Source organism: Tenrec ecaudatus, chromosome 1 (genome assembly GCF_050624435.1).
Source record: "Tenrec ecaudatus isolate mTenEca1 chromosome 1, mTenEca1.hap1, whole genome shotgun sequence".
Taxonomy (NCBI): domain Eukaryota; kingdom Metazoa; phylum Chordata; class Mammalia; order Afrosoricida; family Tenrecidae; genus Tenrec; species Tenrec ecaudatus.
In genome coordinates, this window is record NC_134530.1 from 64,792,921 (window position 1) to 64,814,379 (window position 21,459).

The 21,459-nt window shown below is 42.3% G+C and overlaps 1 protein-coding gene across 2 annotated transcripts in view; it reads left to right on the forward strand.

The window, feature by feature from the left end:
• The window catches only part of SMAP2 (small ArfGAP2), a 56,808-nt gene that overhangs the window by 19,861 nt on the left and 15,488 nt on the right, over positions 1 to 21,459 (forward strand). For both annotated transcript variants that reach the window (XM_075554430.1, XM_075554439.1), the window contains exon 2: positions 20,249 to 20,382. In XM_075554430.1, the coding sequence (XP_075410545.1) occupies positions 20,249 to 20,382 (134 nt within the window). The remainder of the gene's footprint in view (positions 1 to 20,248; positions 20,383 to 21,459) is intronic.

Sequence of the window (21,459 nt, forward strand, 5' to 3'; positions counted from 1 at the left end):
CCTTCCCTGAGGACTGGTCTCTGCTGACATGTCCAAATCCAGGATCCAAAGTTTCACCATCCTTGCCTCTGGGGTTCTACTTCGTCCAAGACAGATTTGTCTGTTCTTTTGGCAGTCCTTGGTACGTTCAATATTCTTCCCAAGCACCGTAATTAAAATGCATCGATTCTTCTTCGGTTTTCCTTATTCCATGCTCAACTTTCACATGCATATGAGGTCATTGAAAATATCATTGCTTGCGTCAGATACAGCTTATTCTTCAAAGTAACATCCTTGCTTTTCAATACTTTAAAGAGGTCTTATGCAGCAGATTTACCCAGTGCAATGCATCTTTTGATCTCTTGACTACTGTTTGCTTGAGCATTGATTGTGAATCCAAGCAAGACAAAAGTCCTTTACAACTTCAATCTTTTCTGTGTTTACCATGTTACCTACTTGTCCAGTTGTGAGTTTGTTTTCTTTTATTGAGTTGTAATCCAGACTGAAGGCTGCAATCCTTGATCTTCATTAGCAAGTACTTCAAGTCCTTCTATGACTTTCAGCAAACAAGATTGTGTCATCTGCATATCACGGGTTGTTAATAAGCCCTCTTTCAATCCTGGTGCCACATTCTTCTTCATATAAACCAGGTACACTTGTTATTTGCTCAGCATACAGATTGAGTAAGCATGGGGAGAAGGATGCAACCCTGTTGCACACCCCTCCTGATTTTAAGTCAAGCCGTTTGCCCTGGTTCTGTTTGCACAACTGCCTTTTGCTCTGTACAATGCTTAACGCACCTTTGTGTAATTCTCTAACAAGTGACTTAAAATACTCATATTAGTGTAGTATTGTGCTTTTGAAGTGTGCTAAAATAGGCAGCTATTCCCTTAAGGAGCTACCAAAAACAACAACAACCGCCACCCAGAACCCAAACCAATAGAGAGAACAACTCTCGGTGAGTGCCACAGAGGCAACACGGCGCCTTGGGAACCAAAATAGCAAAGAGAGAAGGTTTCCTGGAGAAAGTGGGTGGAGAAGATTTGAACAAAAAGACACTTTGCAGATAGAATAACTCTCAGAAAGCTATTTCTGAGAGATCCTAGGTTAATCAAGAAAAGTATAAGTAGCTTAGTTTTCCTTATTGGTCAAAACCTAGAGCCTCCAAGTGTGAATTCAGCTCGGAAAATAAACAAGGAGAGATGATCAGTTGACCAGTTGGCCATCCTGCCCTGCCCCTCTGCCCCACTTTGGGTTGCTCCACCTGGATTATTGATGTTTCTCTCACATTACTGCTTCTGCTCTAAAGCTGTCACTCATGTGAACACAAATGACCTCCCTGGCACATGTTTTCTTTAGGTTCATTGAGACCGTTCATTCATTCATTCAAGTACGAAGAGGGGACCAGGAAAAGGAATTTTCGCTAACTAGAAGAAACTGAAATGTTGACCCCCTTCTGCAGTCTGTAGCTAACTGTGCCTTAGGCTGCTCCGGTCCCTATTCCATGTCATGGTCCCGAGGTCTCTGCCCTAGCATTTCAGTACCAGTTTGCTCTTAATCTTGCTTGGTTCCTTTTTTACCTCACATCACGCCTTCCATATGAATGGTTCCATCTAATGATCTAGAAATGTATTTCCTGTAGAATTTTCCCTAAAGAAGCCCACCTGATCTTCCTGCTGTTTCCCACATCTCTCAGGCGATAGGCATGCAGGACTCTTCTCTGACTTAGGGCCCTGAGGAGGCAGCTCCTTCTCAGTCCCCTCAGGGAAGCATTTGACAAGAACCATGTAATGTTTCATTTAAGGAGGAACTTTTATTTTTACTGCATAAAATTTAGAAGTGCTTTAACAGCAACACGCGTTCTAAACAAGAGAACAAAACTTAAAGAAATGAAAAACCAAGAAATAAATGGTTGCAACATGTCAGCTCTCCTAAATTAATCTGTGAATTTAGAGCCTCACTGAGAAAAGTAAAATACAACTGTTTAAAATGGGTTGTTGTCCTTTTAGGTTTATTTGCTTTGCATCTTTTAAAAAATGAATCAAAACATATTGAGGTAAATATTCAGTTACTCTTTGTAGATTTCTTTTTTTAAAGATCATTTTATTGGGGTCTCGTACAGCTCTTAGAACAACCCACATATCAGCGGCATCAAGCATATTTGTACACACGCTGCCGTCGTCATTTCCTAAACATCACTTTCTGTTTGAGCCTTCTTTCAGTTTTCTAACAGCAGTTCTTTGCATATAAAATTATCCTTACTATGTATTTCAAGTGTCTCTTTCTGGTCATATCAACTTTCAATTAATGGTGTAAGTAATGATGGACCTTTTATTTCAAAGTAAATACTTACAGTATCCAATTGTAGAGGCTCAGATGAAGTACAAATGATCATGCTGTTTTATGAATTGCAGTAGGAGCAAATTAGTATCCGTTAAATGTCCTCAAGTAGACTAAAGAGAGAGAGCGCAAACTTCTTTTTTTGTAATTTGAAAGAAGCATTGACATACCATAGTTTAAAATTGAAGTCGAACACATTTTATAGATAAAGTGTGGTACATGCATACAGGAGTTATTCAGCCATAAAGAGAAAGTTCTGAACATGCCACCACTTGGAGGAACCCTAAGAACATGATGGCAAGGAAAGAAGGCAGAACAAAAGGACAGACATTATACACACACTTCCTTTTAAAGGGGAACGGGCAGAGGCATGGGGCCTTTTGTGGTTGTGGATGTTCAGAGGTTGGAGTGTGACCATGATGTCACTGGGGGTGATGTCGGTCAGTGTAAGACTCTCGGTGCCCCCTGACTGCTGGGCCTCTTTCTGCACCAGACCGTGCAGAATCCTTAATCATAGGATAAGATGTGAGAGAGTTATGCATCACTTAGTATTTCTTAGAATACTAACAAATTTTAAAGTATTTCTACATCGAATAACATTATTAATTACAACACTAGTAGTAACAGCAGAATTCCTTAAGAAAATATTTTTTCTCGTATTACTATTTGATCCTCCCCAGAGTTACAGATACAGGTTCACAAATAGTAATTGCCGTAATATTATTGCTGAACATGCAACAGTTTGACGAGCGCAGCAGCTATAAAAACATTGGCAGCAGTAACACGGACAGCTGATAGCATGGGAGTCAAAGGGGCATTGTATCGGGCAGTAATGACAGCTCTGGCCACAAAGCCTGTACATCTCACTGCTGCCCAAAGCATGTCAGCACAGAGGTTCAGCCATGTAGGTGCATTCGCACATGTGAGCTGAGCTGAACTGCAGGGACATTTCTATTTTAAAAAAGATGAGTTTCTGTCGCAACACTGCACAAGATTTTTCTGACAGTCATTTTGGGGTCCCTCCCCCTGACAGTGTCACCCAGAGCACACTCCCCACCACCCTGTGCAGATGCCGCAGCGACCCTCATAGCTGTCTTTGCTCCTCCCTGCCTTTGTGGGGATCGGATCATCCAGGAGATGCCCCCACCCTCTCTGGCGTCAGAGAGAGCAGGGACAAGAGAGCCTCTGGGATTGAAACTCTGCTTGAGCCAATTTTTGCCTCGTGATCATTTTTTTTAAGCTCCCTGAGCTTCCTCTCAGCCGACAGAGATGCCAACCAACATTCTTGGGCTTTTTTCTCATGGGACGGAATCTGATTTTGATAGCAGGACGTGGTTCCAATTCTTCCTCTGGTTTTTGGCTGTGTTTGTAAGACTCGTGTTTCTGGTAACTACTGCTGATGCTTTCTTCTGCTTTAGGAAGTTTTTGTTTTCTTCCCAAGCAGCAAGTCCCCTCCTTGAGTAACTTTCTACAGGTTCCCTGACATGTTCCTGGTGCGCTTCTGTCAGTATCTGGAAGTTTCAGTGGATGTTTTTCAGCGCCCTTTTCAGGCTATGCATTTTCAAACGGCAAAGATGCGTGTTCCCTTTGGAGCTTTTCGGTTTGACCTGAAAATAACCTTCCTTCATTTGATTTTCTTCAAATAATTAAAAAAAATGTTTCCCCTTCAAGACTTCTTAAGTGAACATTGACACTAACACCAGCAATGAGTTTTTCTTCATTTGTGTTTAATAGTCTAGGTCAGCGGTTCTCAACCTGTGGGTCGCCACCCCTTTGGGGGTCAAACGACCCTTTCACAGGGGTCACCCGATTCATCACAGTAGCCAAATGACAGTGATGAAGTAGCAAGGAAAATAATTTTATGGTTGGGAGGTCACCACAACATGAAGAACTGTATGAAAGGGTCGTGGCATAGGGAGGTTGAGAACCACCAGACTAGGTGGTCTCCATTTTCGGAATCACATATCTTGCTTAAATCCAGTTTGCTATCAACCAACAGGGCTTGGGTACTCTAGAGCCAACATGGAAATGCATCAACCCTGGCACAGTGTTAGCCCTGGGTGCTTAGCTAGCTCTCTTCATCAGCCTGTCCATCTGGGGGGTTGAGTTTTAAGATTTTTTTTTCCTCCTCCTCCTTCCTACTCTGTGCTTCCATCTTGCAGTTTCTTTTCAAAGCAGTTTTAACCTTTCTTGAAGAGGAGTGTTTCAACTATCCCATTATTTCTCTCTGAAGGCATTCTACATTCTTTTGAGATGCTTTTTAGGTGTTTGGGATTAGAGGGATATTAATGGATTTTTGAGTGACTTATCAGTCTGTAAAGGCAAGGAAGTCATCAACATTCAATGAAATAAATATTTAGGGGCTCATGTCTGCCCCTTTTTTGGGAGGCTACTATGGAAGTTTATTATTGGGGTCAGGAAGAGACACCAGATCTCCTTGGATGAGACAGAGTCATTGCTCTACTGGGACCGAGAGAAAACACCAGCTTAATGGAGAGAGGTTGCCCCAACCTCATATCTGGTTTCTTTCTTTCTTTTTTATTAAAATATTTTTAAAAATATTTTATTGGGGGCTCTTATAACAATACATACATCAGTTGCATCAAGCATATTTGTACATTTGTTGCCATCATTATTTTCTAAACATTTACTTTCTGTTGAGCCCTTGGTATCAGCTCCTCTTTTTCCCCTGCCCCTTGTGACCCCTTGATAAATTATTATTTTAATATCTTACACCGACCACTTTCTCCCCCATAGTTTCTGTTGTTCTTCCCCCTGAGGGGAGTGGTGGTGGTAGTGATGTGTTGATCATTGCAATTAGTTCCCCCTTCCTCCCCTCCTCTACCTACCTTCCTCTACCCTCCTAGTATCACTCCCATTCCTGTTCCTGGATTCTGGGCATCCTGAGTTCTTATCTCTTACCTGTACCTGTACACATGTAGGTCATTTTTGGAGAAGAGTTACAGTGGCCTCATGTGAAGAGGTGGACTTGCTCAGAGTTGTAGTAAGTGTTTCTACATAGTCAGTGCTTGTGATATTAGGAAACTGGCCACAGTAGAGAGGACTTGAGATCTTAATTGTCGTAGGTTCTCAGTCTCATCTTCTTGCTGACTTTCTGATACTCTTTAACCGGGGCAGGAAATCTTTTGGCTGGATCATTTTGTCTCCTTTAACTATGTTGGCTCTTGACTATAGAAACAATCATAACAGCATGTAACAGAATTTCCTGGGGAAACCTCAAGAGATTTGGGCTTTTTGTCAAGAGTTCAAATAGCACCACTGGAATACCATACAAGAGCTCCAGGATGGACGGGAAAGACATTTTCTCGTGGCGGCCAGGAGTTGCTCCATGACTCCAAAGGACACTGCAGTTCTGCCTCTGATTGTCAGTATCCCGGGGCCACAGCTGACCACCAGAACCCTGTGGAGCAGGCCACCTCTGACCCAAACAAGCGTTTGTTAAACGACCACCACACCAGCAGTGAGGCTGAGAAGGCCAGCTCGGTTCTATAGACTAATCTCTAACGTTGCTCTGCTTTCTGCACAAATAGAAAGTGGTAGTCTCTGGGCAGTGGTATAATTTGGGGAAGAGCAAAGGGCTGCCTGCAGCCAGAAACCATCTTGGCTGAACTCAGGCCATTCTAGGCCGTTTGGATATGGAGAACAGAGGCCCTGGCAAAGCTTGGCCGGGAAGGGAGGAGGTGGCCAAATGTCCTTAAGAAGTGAGGAGGGAGATTTTATTTTTATAATCTATTGATTTATTTTAAAAAGAAATGACCGTGCAGTTTGAAAGTTTATACCTTGGTTCTTAACTAAAACCATTCATACGTTGTTGGGGTGAAAACAAACAAAAAGACTGCAGAGCATTGTAGTTGGAACTCGAAGTTGTAAGTGGCAGGCACACAACTGGAAGTAGCGCAAGTAAAAAGGGGGGTTTAAAGTAAGACTATCGAGGTAGCCCACCAAATGGCAGATCTGCAGGATCCACGGCAGCCCCCAGATGCTTGGATTGGAATCAGGGATTCACCATGCTCAGAAGACTCTCTGTTTGTTGGTGTCTGTGGATCGGTAGAATTCGCCATCTTAGTTTCTCCATGTGGCAGGAACATACCAGCTTTCTTAGGGGGAAGGGATGTCATGTTGGCATATAGAAGTGAGAATAATCAGAATTGATTCTAGAAAGGCCTCGTTCATGGTGGCAGTGAGGGTCCAGTTGTGTGTCTCTGAAAGGGGCAGTGATATTTTGATCACATTTCTTTGGCAGAAAGACCTTTTCAGAATTTGTAGAAAATCCAGACTAAGACCTTGACCTATCCCTCCCAAAGTCTTCTGGGGAGCAGAGGTGAATAATAGTGGAGGAGGTTGTTTGGTGTGATAGTTCTTGGTCTACCAAAATATTGCATAGGTAGACCTTAAACCCAAACAAAACCCACTGCTATCAGGTTGATTGTGACCCACAGTTACCCTGTACGACTGAGCAGAATTTCCCCCTAGGATTTTCAAGACTGCAAATCTTTATGGAACAGCCGGCCACATGCTTCTCCTCCGGAGCTCCCCCATCCAGCTCCCTGTGTACACGTTAGTTACTGCTGGGATCGTCGAAAAGGGAGAGCTGCACTCCAGTTTACAATAAATCCCTCCCCATTACTAATAAACAGGGAAACAAGATTGGTGTTGGGCTAAAATTTACTGAAAGCTAATCTTTAATCATCTTTTAATCTTCTCAAAGGAGCTCGATGACTTCTAGAGATAGAATTGCTATCTTGATTTCAGAAGCCGTCTAACCAGGTTGCCACCACTTGCCTGTCAGTTTGTGGTCCTGTGGTAGCTTGCATATGGCCACGATGGTTGGAAGCTATGTCATCAGTATTCCCCAAACCAGCAGAGTCCCCCCAAGGTGAACAGACTTCATCAGAGCTTCCAGACTAGAGCAGACCATGAAACGGGACTAGTCTGTCCACCTCTGAGGGATTAGCTGCAGAAAATCTTACTGATAGTAGTGGAACCTTGTCAGATATCGTGAACAAATGACACGTTGTAGTGGGCACACCTGCTGCACAAGACCTCTTTCATGTGCTGAAGAGTAAGAATGTCACTTTGAATGGAGACTAATGTGTGCCTGACCCAAGCCACGGTATTTCCAGTTGCCTCACTGGACAGTGAATAAGAAAGTTCCAAGAAGAGTCGGTGAATTTGAATATAGTGTTGGTAACAAATCATAGGAGAGTTTCCAGAGCACAAACAAATTTGCCTTGGAGAAAGGGCAGCTAGGCTGCTCCATGGAAGTGAGAAGACAAGACTTCCGTCTCCTGTCTTTGGGACCTGTGATTAGGAGACATCATGCTGATAAAGTTGTAGGTCAGAGGAAAACACACCCTCAAGGAGATAGACTGATCCAGAGGCTGCAACAGGGTCTTGTCATTTGTGGTCCTCTCTTGCCCAGGGCTGAGCAGTCAGGGCAGATCCACCGTGTCAGCATTGGTAACCAAAGAAAAATGAAGACGGTCTTCCTTTCTTCCTCTAGACCCCAACTTGCTTCCTCTTTGATCTGAGTGTTACGGGCTTAGCACCTGTAGAGAAAAGCCATTTGAAGTCAGCTCCTGAGATGGCTTTAGATGTGGATTCATCAATTCTTTCATCACCCAATACTTGTAGCGTTCTATTTCAGTAACCTCTGTTTTCTGGTTACCTAGCACGTGGGTTATGTTGCTGTGCGTCATTTGTTCTGATGTGGTAGCACTCCAGTTGCTACATCTGTTATATCCAGGACTTCCAAGTGGTTTGAACTGGCTCAGACATGGCCAATGACGTGAAACTAGAGCCGATCGGAACTTTTTAAATGAGTGGTCTGGAATTCTAACTGTACAGGAGAACTTACTGGGCAGAACCCTGTGATGGAAGACTAAGAAGAGGTGTACTGAGCCCTTTTAGGAACCTGCTGCAGAACATTGGATTATTGCCAGAATTATAGAGGGTGGCACACATTTAAAGAGTTGCCGTGAGGACGCTCTTGAGCTGAGCGCCCTTGTTTTCAACTCAGCAGGTCTCGAGATATGATTGTTATGCAAAATGTGCATACTGTCCTTGTTTTATAAGAGAGAAATTAGGTGTCTACTCATAATTTTTTCTGTTCCAGTTATTCCAGTTAACTCATATTTTCAAAATTTGGGCCTGTTCCTTTGTTGCTTCCTTGGTCATGATGAAGCCCTGGTTATATCATTATCGCCTGCATTAAGCTGGCTCAACTGTTTTAGATTTTGGTTGAGTGTACGAGAAGTTGCTCTCCTGCTAGATTGCATAAGCCTCCATCTTAATAGTTTACACTTGGTATTTTATGTAAATATAGAAGAAGTGTAGAACTAGTACCAGGAAGTAGAAGCGGTAAGAAGACAGATGAGTGGGACTCTGTATAAGGAAGATAACTCTATCTAAGAGCTGAACTGCCTTCTGAAATGTGACCTAACTAACTTAACACTACAGAGATTCACCCACAGAAGGGGTGCCTTCAGTTTGTGGGAGGTTGGATTCAATGACTTCTAAAGTTCATTCTACCTTGACTTTTCTAATTAAAATTCTTTTGTAAAAGTAGTTACGTTTGTGTGAATTAATTTCATAAATGTCTAAATTTGCTTTGTCCCCAACATTAAAAAGCTTGTCTCAAGTTTTAAAACAACAATATCTTTTTTACTACACTCTTGCAAGATGGAGTGGATGGAAATGAACTTCTCTTGCTGAGCACTCTTAAGATCACAGTTTGATTGAGTAAGCTCTTAGTTTTGTCTCATGGTTCCTTAAAATGTTTGTCTTTCAGAAGTTCAAAGGATTGTTTACTATCTTAGAATAAGGAACTGGGTGAGTTTGCTCTTGGGTAGATGAAAACAAACTGACTGGTAACCCTACTTTTCAGCAGCCCTCTGTGCTTTCTCCACAGTGGCACTGGTGGTTCTGAGTATTCATCTTTGTGACGAATCAGGGAAGAACATAAGAGCTGAAAGAATTGAAAAAAGATTTTTAAAAACCAACCAATTTATAAATTATCAAGGGTTCAGGAGGGAGGGAAGGGGGAAATGAGGAGCTGATGCCAAGGGCTTAAGTAGGAAGAAAATGTTTTGAAAATGATGGCAACAAATGTACAAATGTGCTTGACACAATGGATGTATATATGGATTGTGATAAAAATTGTACGATTAAAAAAAAAAGAACTGATAGTACTGAAGGAAGAAGTCCAAGATGCACTGAAGGGAGGGATTGACAAAAAACAAAGCTCCGGAAATTGATGGAACATGGATTTAGATGTTTCAAAAACTGATACAATGCTAGAAAGGCTCGCTCATCCATGCTAAGAAATTTGTAAGACAGCTAGCTGGGCCAACTGACTGGAAAGGATCCATATATGCCAATTACAAAGAAAGGTAATTCAATGGAATGCAAAAGTCATTGAGTAATATAATTGATATTAAATGCAAATAATATTATACTGAAGATAATGCAAAACAGTTGCAGCAGTATATCAACAGAGAACAACAAGAAATTCAAGCTAGATTCTGAATTATGGTTTTGGTGAAGAACACTGAATTATACCATGGACTGGCAGAAGCACAGAGCAACTGATCTTGACGGAGGTACAGCCAGAATACTCATTAGAAGCCAAGACGAAGAGACTTGGTCTCACGTAGTTTGGATGTGTTATTCGGAAGGCTCGGTCCCTGGAGAAAGACCTCATGCTTAGTGAAATAGAGGGTCAGTGAACAAGAGGAAGGTCCTTAATGATACTGACACAGAGGCTGCAACAGTGGGCTCAAACTTGGTAGCAATTGTGAGAATGGCATCGGGCTGGGCAGTGTTTCCTTCTTTACTACACAACTCAATGGTACCTAACAACAGCACAAATAATGAAGAGCAAATGACTCAGTGTGTTTTGAGCCATAGAGAAGGTAAACCGTTATCCTACCAGAGGCCCTTGTACCGGAAGTTGAAGTGCGATAAGAGAATGGTGGGAGAAAGCCACGCCAGATAGGATGAATGGCAAGAGTAAGCTGTGAAGACATGAGTGCCTGGCATATTTTGGATCGATGACTCACCCAGCACTTATAAAGCTAAAGCACAGGCCTGGAAAAGGCTTCTAGATCATGTGAAGGAGTTTCCGCTTATCCTGTAGTCAATAAGGAACTCTGAAAGTTTATCTTGCTTTGAGAATGTTTACATTGTTTTTCCTGATTACAGAAGTAACACCAGCACATTGCAAACAGTCCACAGAGTATATAAAAATATAGAGAAGAAAATGTATATTTCAAATCTTATTCCCAGAAATAATAGCTTTCAATGTTTTATGTATATTCCTCTAGACATTTTGCTATGTATAGATGTACATGAACATTTTAAAACAAAAATATCATTACTATTTTAAAACTAGATAAAAAATTACCATATTGTGAAAATATTGTTCTATATAAGAGATTTATATATATTGTCCCTATTATATGGAGATAAAATTTCTACATACAATCTATTAATATTTCTAATTTTTATAAAGATATAATAGTTAAGTTGTCTAACATATTTCTCTCTGTGTTTTGGACTTGCTACCTCTCTAGATGAATTCATGTAAGTGGAAGATTTACTTACTTTTAACTAAATTTTGAACAAAATTTTCTTCCTGGCTATGGACAAAAGACTGTTATTAACCTGGGAATATGATGGTGAATGCACAGAGAAATGCCTCTTCTCTTAGGCATTTATATTTTAGTGGAATGAGATATTAAATGATCACATAAATAAATATTTCTAAATGTGGTACGAGTTAGGAAGAAAAGGGTATAATGAAACTTGATAAACTTTAAAAAGCTTTTATTTTTTGGAGATACAGGAAAGTTGAGAGTTTGTAGGGAAATGTAATGGAAAGACCGTGGAATCCCCACTCATGTTAAGGCCCTGTGCCTTCTGAGAAGGGCTTTGGTGGTCAGGGGTTACCTATCGGCCGGTGACCCTCACGGTCCGCAGTAGGAAACCAGCAGCTGCTCTGAGGGAGCAACTCACCAACAGTCTCAGGCACAGAGCAGTTCTACCCTGTCCTCCAGGGTCGCGAGGAATTGTCATCAACTCGATGGCAGTGACTTTGGTTGATTTGGTGCATGCTGAAGGCTTCAACAGATAAAGTGGTATGCTGTTTGAATTTTAATTCAAAATAAACCAGGGTGAAGAGGAAAAATTGCTGGAAATCTAGTTAAAACAAATTGACCAGGAATTGATCATTCATAAAGCTTGTGGTGCCTTATACTTTCATTTTATATGTTTGAAATTTCCCATAATAGTAAAAAACAAAAGAAAGACTGGAATCGTGGTTGAAGTCTGGTTTGGTTTGAGGTCGGCAAAAGGAGGACTTCATTGAGGAAGGAACGTTTTAGCTTATAGGACTTGGCTAGGCTTCAAGTGGTGATGGCGGTTGAGGGGGAGGGGGAAGTTCAAGACCTTGAGGAAGTAACACCTTGAGAGGCCTTGAGAGGAAATGAAAGAAGACTGGTGTCTCGGGAATGGAAGCTAGAGAAGTGGACTAGGTCAGAGCATATAGAAGGCTTTGGAGGGCACGTGAAGGAGTTTGTTCTGTTCCAGCAACAGTGGAAAGATGGCCTTCCACAGAAGAGTAGTGCTATGCAACACAAAGACGGTTGCTTGTTGGGCACCAGAGAGGAGTGAAAGTGGAGACATTAGGACATTCGCAACCCTAGTGATTTGGGATGAGAGAAATAAGGATATAGGGAAAAAAAGATACTAAATTTCTGATGGATGGAGATGTGATTTTCCAAGATAACTAATAATAGAGAAGAAGTATATTTTGCGCAAGAGATCAAGAGTTCAGTTTGGAATATTTAAAATATCTCTTCAGAAAATTTGTACCAATTTGTGATTACATGGAAGATTTACACTTAGGAACATGATCTGTATATTTGTGTTTTAGAAAGGTTATTCGGATGGGAGTATGGCGACGAGGCCATTACTAGTCTGTGGCTCTTTAAAACAGGAAATCTCATCTTTATTATCTCTGCCTTTGTATCCCGAGTACCTAGCACGCAGAACGCCTGGCCTATAGTAGATGTTCAGTAACTAACACTGAAAGAATGAATGCTTAAAGGTGAGAGATGAGAAGGTCTTGGGTGGACATGGAAAGGTCGTAGAATGATTTTCAAGGTAGATTCAATAGGACTTGGATATAAGATGGAAATTTCTCTCTCTTTCCCTGTGCCATCTCTGCCGAAGAGGTTGTCTACTGCTCCGTCATGTTGGAAAGTCTAAACTGGAAGTCCATAAGGAACTCCCACCCACAAAATGACGGCCTATTAAAGGAGCTCTAGTTATTGTCACAGGATCTTCAAGCATCTGAAACAACAGTTTTCCTCTTCTCTGCTGAGTTTCCAAGCCCACGACCCTTTTAAGTCTGGAAGCTCTATGATAGGGGAAGTTTTTATAGCAATTCAAATTTGTAGGAAAGCAGTCATGGTATCTAAAAGCGGTCTAGAAATTGAGTAAGTTAGTTATTATATATGGTTTTTTTTTTTACTAATAGAGAAGTCAGCCCCACAATCAACAGATTAAGGAAGCACAAGAAGGAGCTGGCGGTCCACTGTGAAAAGCTGTCCAGTGGCACCAGCAGGTTTTCTGTCTGACGCAGTGCTAGAAGGTGACTCTCTCGCGGGAAGACACCCAGAATACAACTGCGGAGGAGCTGCCCCTCAAAGTAGAGTTGACCTTAAGGGCACGATGGAGTGAAACTGTGGGAATCTTCATTTGCCGATGTGGCATAGTGCAAATGACAAGAATCAGCTGCAAACAGCCACTAAGAATTAGAACGTGGAATGTGTGACATACGAATCTAGGGAAACTGAAATTTATAAAACATGAAATGGAATAGGCATTCTAGAAGAGTGATAACCTAGGCTTCAGTGAGCTGAAATGGACGGGCATTGGCCACTTAGACTCAGACAGTCGTGCGGTATTGTGCCAGACAAAACGAAGAGGGATGGTGTCACACTCTTCATCAAGACCAGCATTTCAAGATCTGTCCTGAAATTCGTGCTGTCGGTCAACGATATGCCTTCACTAATGCCAAAGGGGAAGAAATGGAAGATTTTTATCACCTTCTGCAGTCTGAAATTGATTAAACCTGTAATCAAGATGTGTTGGTAATTACTGAAGTGCAAAAGTTGGAAACAGAGAAATATGGTCTTGGTGATAGGAACCTCAGGAAAGCACATGACAGAATTTTGCAAGACTAATTCCCTACCGGATATGCCTTTTTTTTCAGTGACATAAATAGCGACTATGTACACAGACCTTACTGGGAAAACACACAGGAATCAAAGCGACTGCATCTGTGGAAAGAGATGATGGACAAGTTCAATATCATCAGTCAGAACAAGGCCAGGGACCAGCTGTGGAATAGACTATCGACTGCTCACATACGAGTTCAAGGTGAAACTGAAGAAAATGAAAACAAATCCATGAGAGCCAAAGTATGACCTGGAGTGTATCCCACCTTACTTTAGAGACCATCTCAAGAATAGACTTGACACACAGAACCACCAATGTCTGAAGACAGATGACTTGTGGAATGAGATCAAACAAGAAGAAGCCAAATGTCATTTAAAAGACAGGAAAGAGGCATGCTACGCTCGCCCGCCAGACTCTTCCTTTGCCTTCTCTGCTCGCCCACTCTTCCTTGCCCACCATGGCCACCATTCAGCAGTGGAAGATGGCGCCTGGGAGACAGCAAAGGTTTCAATGAAAACATCGAGGAACTAGGAGTGGGACTGGCTCTTTGACAGATGGGTGCAATGGCCAAGCCTGACTGTGTCATCTCCAGTGATGGCCAAGTCCCCACCGTGAAAACGGAAAGCACGTTACAAACCCCAGGTTTCTTTAACTGGGAGAAAGGTGTGAAGAAACCACAGCTGACAGCAGAAGAGCCCAGACTGTCTGCAACTTTACAGATATGGTCCTTTGGCCCAACACCAGGAGTGGGGTGGGCAGGGGAGCATAGTAACAGAATACTGGAAGATGGAAAATTAGTGATGGCGTGTGCTGTGAACAATGTTTCCTGTACTCAGAGCTTTGAAGAAAGTAGAATACAAATTCTGTCCTCATTTGGACAAGAATTAGCTGTGAGAATGAACACGCTCAGTTCAATGAGCAAATCTTCGTACTTTAAAAAAATTTAGATCCCACTACTTCTATCACACACATTTTGCATGCAACTATTTCAAAGTGTTGATTTTATTAGGGTCATCCCATAGATTAATAAATGAATGTGTTTATGTAAAAAATAAAATAAGAGACAGGAAAGAAAGAAAAGACCAAAATGGATGTCAGAAGAGGCTCGAAACTCGGCTGCCGTAAGAACAAACGAATCTCCCTCGGGAGATCAGGAGAATGCTCCTTGCTAGCAAGAATAGTGAGGCTTTATCTCACATACCGTATATACTCGAGTATAAGCCAGCCCAAATATCAGCCGAGGCACCTAATTTTACCACAACAACGGCATTAAAAATGTGCTGAAAAACTCGGCTTATACGAGAGTATATACGGTAATTTGGACAGGTTATAAGGAGACAGGTTATAATAAGATCATTTTTTCCAGGGGCTTAAGTGGAGAGCAAATGTTTTGAGAATGAAGAGGGCAATGAATTGTATAAATGTGCTTTACACAATTGATGTATGTATGGATTGTGAGAAGAATTGTATGAACCCCTAATAAAATGATTTTAAAAAATCATTTTATTGGCTACTCTTACAACTCTTATTACAATCCATACATCAATTGCATCAGACGTGTTTGTACATATGTTGCCATCATTCTTTTCTAGACATTTACTTTCTATTGAGCCTTTGGTATCAGCTCCTCAACCCCCCTCCTGCCCCCATAACCCCTTGATCAATTATAAATTATTATTTTCATTTCTCACACCAACCACTGTCTCCATGTTTTCTGTTGCTCTTCCCCCTACCCTTCTGGTATCGCTCTTCCCACTCCTGTTCCTGGATTCTGTGCGTCGTGAGCCCCCACCTCTTATCTATACCTGTGCACATGCTCCGGTCTAGTAGTCTGAATTGAGAAGCAATACTGGGATCATGATGGTTGGAGGTGAGGGACAGGAATATTGTGTTTCATCAGTGCTTTACTGCACCCTGGTGACTCATCCTTTCCCCTCTGTGGGGAGATTGTTTCACTGTTTACAGGTGGGCTTTGGGTCTCTGCTCTAACCCCCCTACCCATAAATTTTTTGAAGCCTCCTTGTATGCACCTGTCATTTATGATTATGGGGTAGATATTGTGCCTATTGGTGAGTAAACTGAGGTTTAGGAAGTTTAAATAGTTCTCTGAAGGTTGCATAGCTAATCACTAATGGAGCTGAAATCCAAACCTTAATCTTTTGTGGCACTAAAGAATGTGCTGTTAATAACTCTACTATTTCCCTACATTCCCAGCCACATAAGTAACTTTGACCTCTTGTATGTTCCTCTGCTCTAGTTTCCAAATCTTTTATGTAGCAGGTAAGACACCCAGGGGCTCACAGTGAAAGGAGACCGAGTCTCAGAAGGAGCACTGTTACCAGATGTGAGGTGGGCTCGTCATGAGAATGCTGTTGCCTCTTTCTGTAATGAGGCCTGTCGGTGGCTCCAGATCACCCAGTCGTAGTTTTACATTCCTCAGAGACAACACTTACTGCCATCAGTTGATTCCGACTCGTGCCCAGTCTGTCTGACTGAGCAGAATGGCCTCATAGGTTCTCCAGGAAATGCTGACCTCTGGGTTAACGGTCAAGTATTGAACCACTGTGCCACCAGGGCAGAAGGCTGGACTCAGCCTCTGGAATGGGAGCCAGAGGAGAGATCCTGGGCTTTAGAAGATGGGGATTGCCTTCTCTGGACCCACGGCTCAGAAACAAAAAGAGTGACATTCCAAAGCTAGCTCTTCATTAATGTTTTGGCTTCTGACTTTGTTAGGCAACAAATATATTTTTAAAGATCATATCATGAGTTCTGTTAGCCTCCAGCCTTTAGAGCAAAGGAAAAAATGATAAAGAAATATGCAGCATTCATATTTGGCCCCATCTTCAAGTTTTAGAATGTAGATCTTATTGAAATTCTTTTAAGAAAAGTATAACCTAATACTTAGTGCTCAGCACAGTAAGAAAACGGGTTCACTTCTGTGGAGGTTTTTCATTTTATGTTCCCCTAACTCCCCAGAGTCTGCAGCAAGCATTTGAGTCACATGTGTGTTTTCCAACCATCGGGCAGAACTGCTGCGCAAGTCTGACTCAGAGGCACTGATGGATGGTCTTTAAAAAGGGGAACCTGAGCTTATGGAGAGAGTAGCAAAAAGAAGGAATCGAAAAAAAAAAAAAAGGAATCGAGATGAAATTTCAGGCCGAGAACACCACCTGGTGGTTGTAAGGAGGAATTATAAAGAGTTCTGTATTTGCAGTTTTTGCCACAGAACATGAGGGATATCTTTGTGGTGTTCCTCCACCAATTTAAATTTTCACTTACAATCTTCGTGGATTCAGATTTCGAAGAGTGATTTCCTGGCACATGAGCAGTCCTTCTTTAAAAACTATCTCAAGCCCTAAAGCTATGCAAATAATTGTCTGTCCTGTAGAAGCAAAGTCTCTGCTTTTTGTTGTTCCAAACAACGTAGAAAACCACTGCACGTCTTTTCACTGTTACAACCTTTACCTGTGATGTCATGCTTATTTCACGTGGCATATTTCTGCTTAGTGGGATGCTCAAGAAAGAAATGCTTCAGGTTTTCGGGAAGCTGTTGTAAGGATCATACAAAAGGAAGTCACTTTTTTCCATTATAAGAATTTTGGGAGGGAGGGGGGAAAATGAACTGATACCAAGGGCTCAAGTAGAAAGCAAATGTTTTGAGAACGATGATGGCAACAAATGTACAAATGTGCCTGACACAGTGGATGGATGGATTGTGCTAAAAGTTGTACGAGCTCCCAGTGAAATGATTTTTTAAAACTTTTTAAAAATAGGAGTTTGCTAATGTCCCAGAGTGATTTTTAGGATGAGCAAAATTGGTAGGGATGGATGATCTTGTAATAGTGGTTTGTTTTTTTTAATTAAAATAACATATCTAAAACTTGCATGGGGGTCATCTTTTTTATTAAGCTACCTTGAAGCTAGATATTGGAGCTGGGTAAGGTAGGGACATCAGCCCAAGGGGAAAAGATCCTAGTAAATTAATCTGGATGCATATTTTATAGGCCTGGGGGAGGGGAGAGAAGATAAACAAAGTTTTAAATTTCAGGTTGGCTGTATCTTTTTTCCTAGTAGGAAAACTGAATCCAGGCCACCAGAATGTGACGAAGTTTTGTACTGTTCTGGGATTTTTTTTTTAATCTGAGCAATTCAATATTAAGACATCTGGGTATCAACATGCTTTATCAGCTGTTGGAAAATCTGCTCCGTATACAAAAGCCCACGGAGGCATGGGAGTCACAGCTGACCTCCGGCTCCCATGACTGATCACCACAAGACAGAGGTCAGGCATGCCTCCACCCTCCGTCCCTTTTGCCATATTCTGCCACCAAGTGTCCCTCTAACGGCACTCTGCTTCTCTGGCTGGGCTCAGTAATCATTGCAATCGCCATACAGAACCTGCAGAAGGTGTTCACGATTATGGGATTTATTAGGAAGTTCTCACTGCCATCGAGTCGATGTCGACTCATAGCGACCCTATAGGACAGGGTAGAACTGCCCCTGTATGCTTCTGAGACTGTAACTGTTTATGGGAGTAGAAACAGCCTTTCTCCAGAGGGCTGGCTGATGGTTTCAAACTTCGAACCTTGAGGATCACCGCCCAACTCATAAGCACGACGCCACCAGGACTCCTATTAGGAAACTAACAGGTTACCATTCAGGTGAGAAATGCTCGGGATAGAGTTGTTCAGTCAGGATCGTTTCTTCTCTGGTGTGCCCACAGGCAGGCCTCGTTTAGTATGGGATGCAAAAGGGGTTTTCCCCAGGTTGTTGCTCAAATATATGCCAAACCTAAGATGCTGTTTGCTAAACTTAGTAAATGACTACACTTTGGAGGTCAGCGCAAGCTGCTTAGAGGTTATCTCCCCGAGGGTTATCAGCCATCTAGTGCAATCAGACTCCATAGTCTGTCCCACCCTAAGTAGGGCCCACTCCCTTCTGACAAGGGTAGTGGATTGTCTCCCTGAAGGAGAGCCCAGAGACAAGGTCGAGCCAACTTAAGGACCACCAAGGTTAGGCTGCCATCTTGAATCTAGGGTCCGCCCATCTTGTTACATGTGTACCCTTAGTACCGCCCCTTCTGATTACGTGTACACTACTAGCTTGTCCCCCTCCGATTGATGTATGCTGATTGTACAACCCCATCCCATTATGATGTAATCAGGGGGCCTGCACATCCCCGAAAGTGTATATATGCCATGATTGGAAATACAGCCAGTCCCCCCCTCTCTCTGCGAACCTGGCTGCTGAGAATCACAGTCGCCAGGGAGGTGAGTGCTTGCATGCTTTATAATTCAGTGGTTCTCAACCTGTGGGCTGCGACCCCTTTGGGGGTTGAACTAACCTTTCACAGGGGTCCCCCAATTCATAAAAGTAGCAAAATTACAGTTAAGTAGCAACAAAAAATAATTTTATGGTTTTGGGGGGGCGGGTCACCACAACATGAGCCACTGTATTAAAAAGTCGAGGCATTGAGAGGATTGAAAACCACTGCCTTATATTGCTTGATGTCTCTTTAATTTTACCCTGGTTTAATTACACAACCACCCCTTAGACCCATTCAGTTTTGGGGACTGGTAGCTCACATTTTAGGGCTGCCAGTAAATGCCCAAAGCAAAGTCCATGCCACTGCAGTAAGCCTCAACTCAAAGGCCCTCAGCTCCATCTCCGTGTGTAGGTCAACAAACACAGCTTCCCAGCAGCTAGCTGCCCCAAACCACTCAGCTTTCCTTGCTCTGGGGCCTGGGAAGTCCATGCTGTCTCCTGGGTCTGCTGTTGCTGCTCCTTCTGGATCAAGAAGGTTCAATGCACAGGAGTCTTGAGGGTCCCAGAACTTTGCCCACTTCTGGTTCTTCTCTCTAGCTGGTAGTGAGATTCTCCTCCCTACTTCTGAGCAGGTTCGCCAACAAGATGGCAGTCACAATTAATCCTATTAACCACTCACAGCTGAATCATACTAGCCAATCAGTATCTTCCCCCACCTTCTTACCCAGACCCCACAGGAAACAAAAGTCTTTTGATGGGAGTAGCGTAGGCTATGGCAAGACGAGCCATATGAAACAATTCACTGCATTGCATCCACATATTATATAAGCCAACCCAAAACCAAACCCATTGCTCTCAAGTCAATTCCGACACACAGGCTGTAAATCTTTATAGGAGCAGATAGCTTCAACTGTCTCCCAGGGAGAGGCTGGTGGATTTGAACTGCCAATCTTGCCATTAACCTTTCAGTACCAGCTGGGCTCCTACATATTGTAAGGCTCAATCATATGAAGTGTCTAGAAAGGCAAATCTATGGAATCAGGATTGTTACCAGGAGCTAAGAGTGCCTGCTAATGGGTAGAGTGTCTTTTTGGGGTGATGTAAATATTCTGGAATTAAATATTTGGTGTTGTTTGCACATTGTATAAATATAATAAATGCCATGAATTATACACCTAAACACTAAAAAAGTCAACAAAAAGCTCCTCATAGAAGAATCAACAAAACCAGTCCAAGAAGATGTGGTAACAGTCGGTCTCGTCTGTTCCAGCAGAAATGCTATTTGATCATAGTCTCCTCAGTTGGTGCCTCGTGTTTTGCAGGGTGAACAAAGACTAGTACAGCTTGGGCCTGGAGAACTTGTCATTTGTACTTTATTCCCTCTTCCTGACATCCACAGGACCACGATGGGCCTCCTGGAACATTGGTGTCTTCATCTGCATCCGATGTGCTGGGATCCACAGGAATCTCGGGGTGCACATATCCAGGGTAAAGTCCGTTAACCTCGACCAGTGGACTCAAGAACAGATCCAGGTACTTGCACAGCCACTGGTCAGCTGCTGGCATGTGTCGCTGTGGATGAATTTCACTTGGGACGGGTGTTGGGCAAAGGTGAAGATAAAGGAACTTTCTGTTGTTTCATACATAAATTAAGGGCGCCCCATAGTAAAGGACATTTTAAATCCTCTTTTGTTTTTCTTTTTAAGATGTGAGTTACTCTGCTTAGATTTCACCTCTTTCCAACCCTGGAGTGTAGTCTAGTACCCGTGGGCCCATGCAGGTATTCAGGAAGCTCTTTGGATTACTTTCGAAGACCTGTCGCGTTTATAGGCTTACCATTTTTAGTTTTAGATATTCACAAAGAAAAACTCACCCAAAGCATAGGCTTATAATAATATTTGTATTGCTAAAATACGTGTATGAAAGGTCTTCAAAAAGCCCCTGGAAAATAGTATTAAAAGGTAATGGAATTTTTCCACGAATTGAGACCTTCTCTTATGAATCTGACTTGCTATTGGGTTGGTAGACTGGGAGTGAGTCACTCAAGCTAGTGAGTGAGTTCAGCTGGCCTAAGGTCTGCATCTGGTAGCTTCATCGTTCTCTATTCTATTCCTGCATTTCATTTTGTTTAAAGTGATTTAAAAAAAAAAGCTTTCTTTTTGTGGGAGGAAAGAGAATCCAAAGAAAGCTAATTGCTTAATGTTGGTGATGGAAAGACTATCACAAAATGATGGTCAGTAAAGATTCTAAAAGGTGACTTATATTTACAGGTATACTTTACTCTCTCTTAAAAAGGAACCCATCGGGTTACTTGAGAATTTGATGATTTAAAAAGATCTTGAATTTTTTTCTTCATGAAAGTCCAGGGCTCTACCGTATGCTAACCTAAAGGGTGGAGGCTTGAACCCACTTAGCAGTTCTGCAAAAGATAGGCCTGCTGGACGACTTCCATTCCGGTGACATCCCAGAAAGCCTTCTGGGGCGTTGCCACTCTGGACAACATGGGGGTGGGGGGTGTCATCAAGAGTCAGAATTGACGCCCGTGGCAAACATTTTGCTTTTCATTTAAACATATTGGCAATAGATCTGAAGAGGTTAATGAGTAGTAGA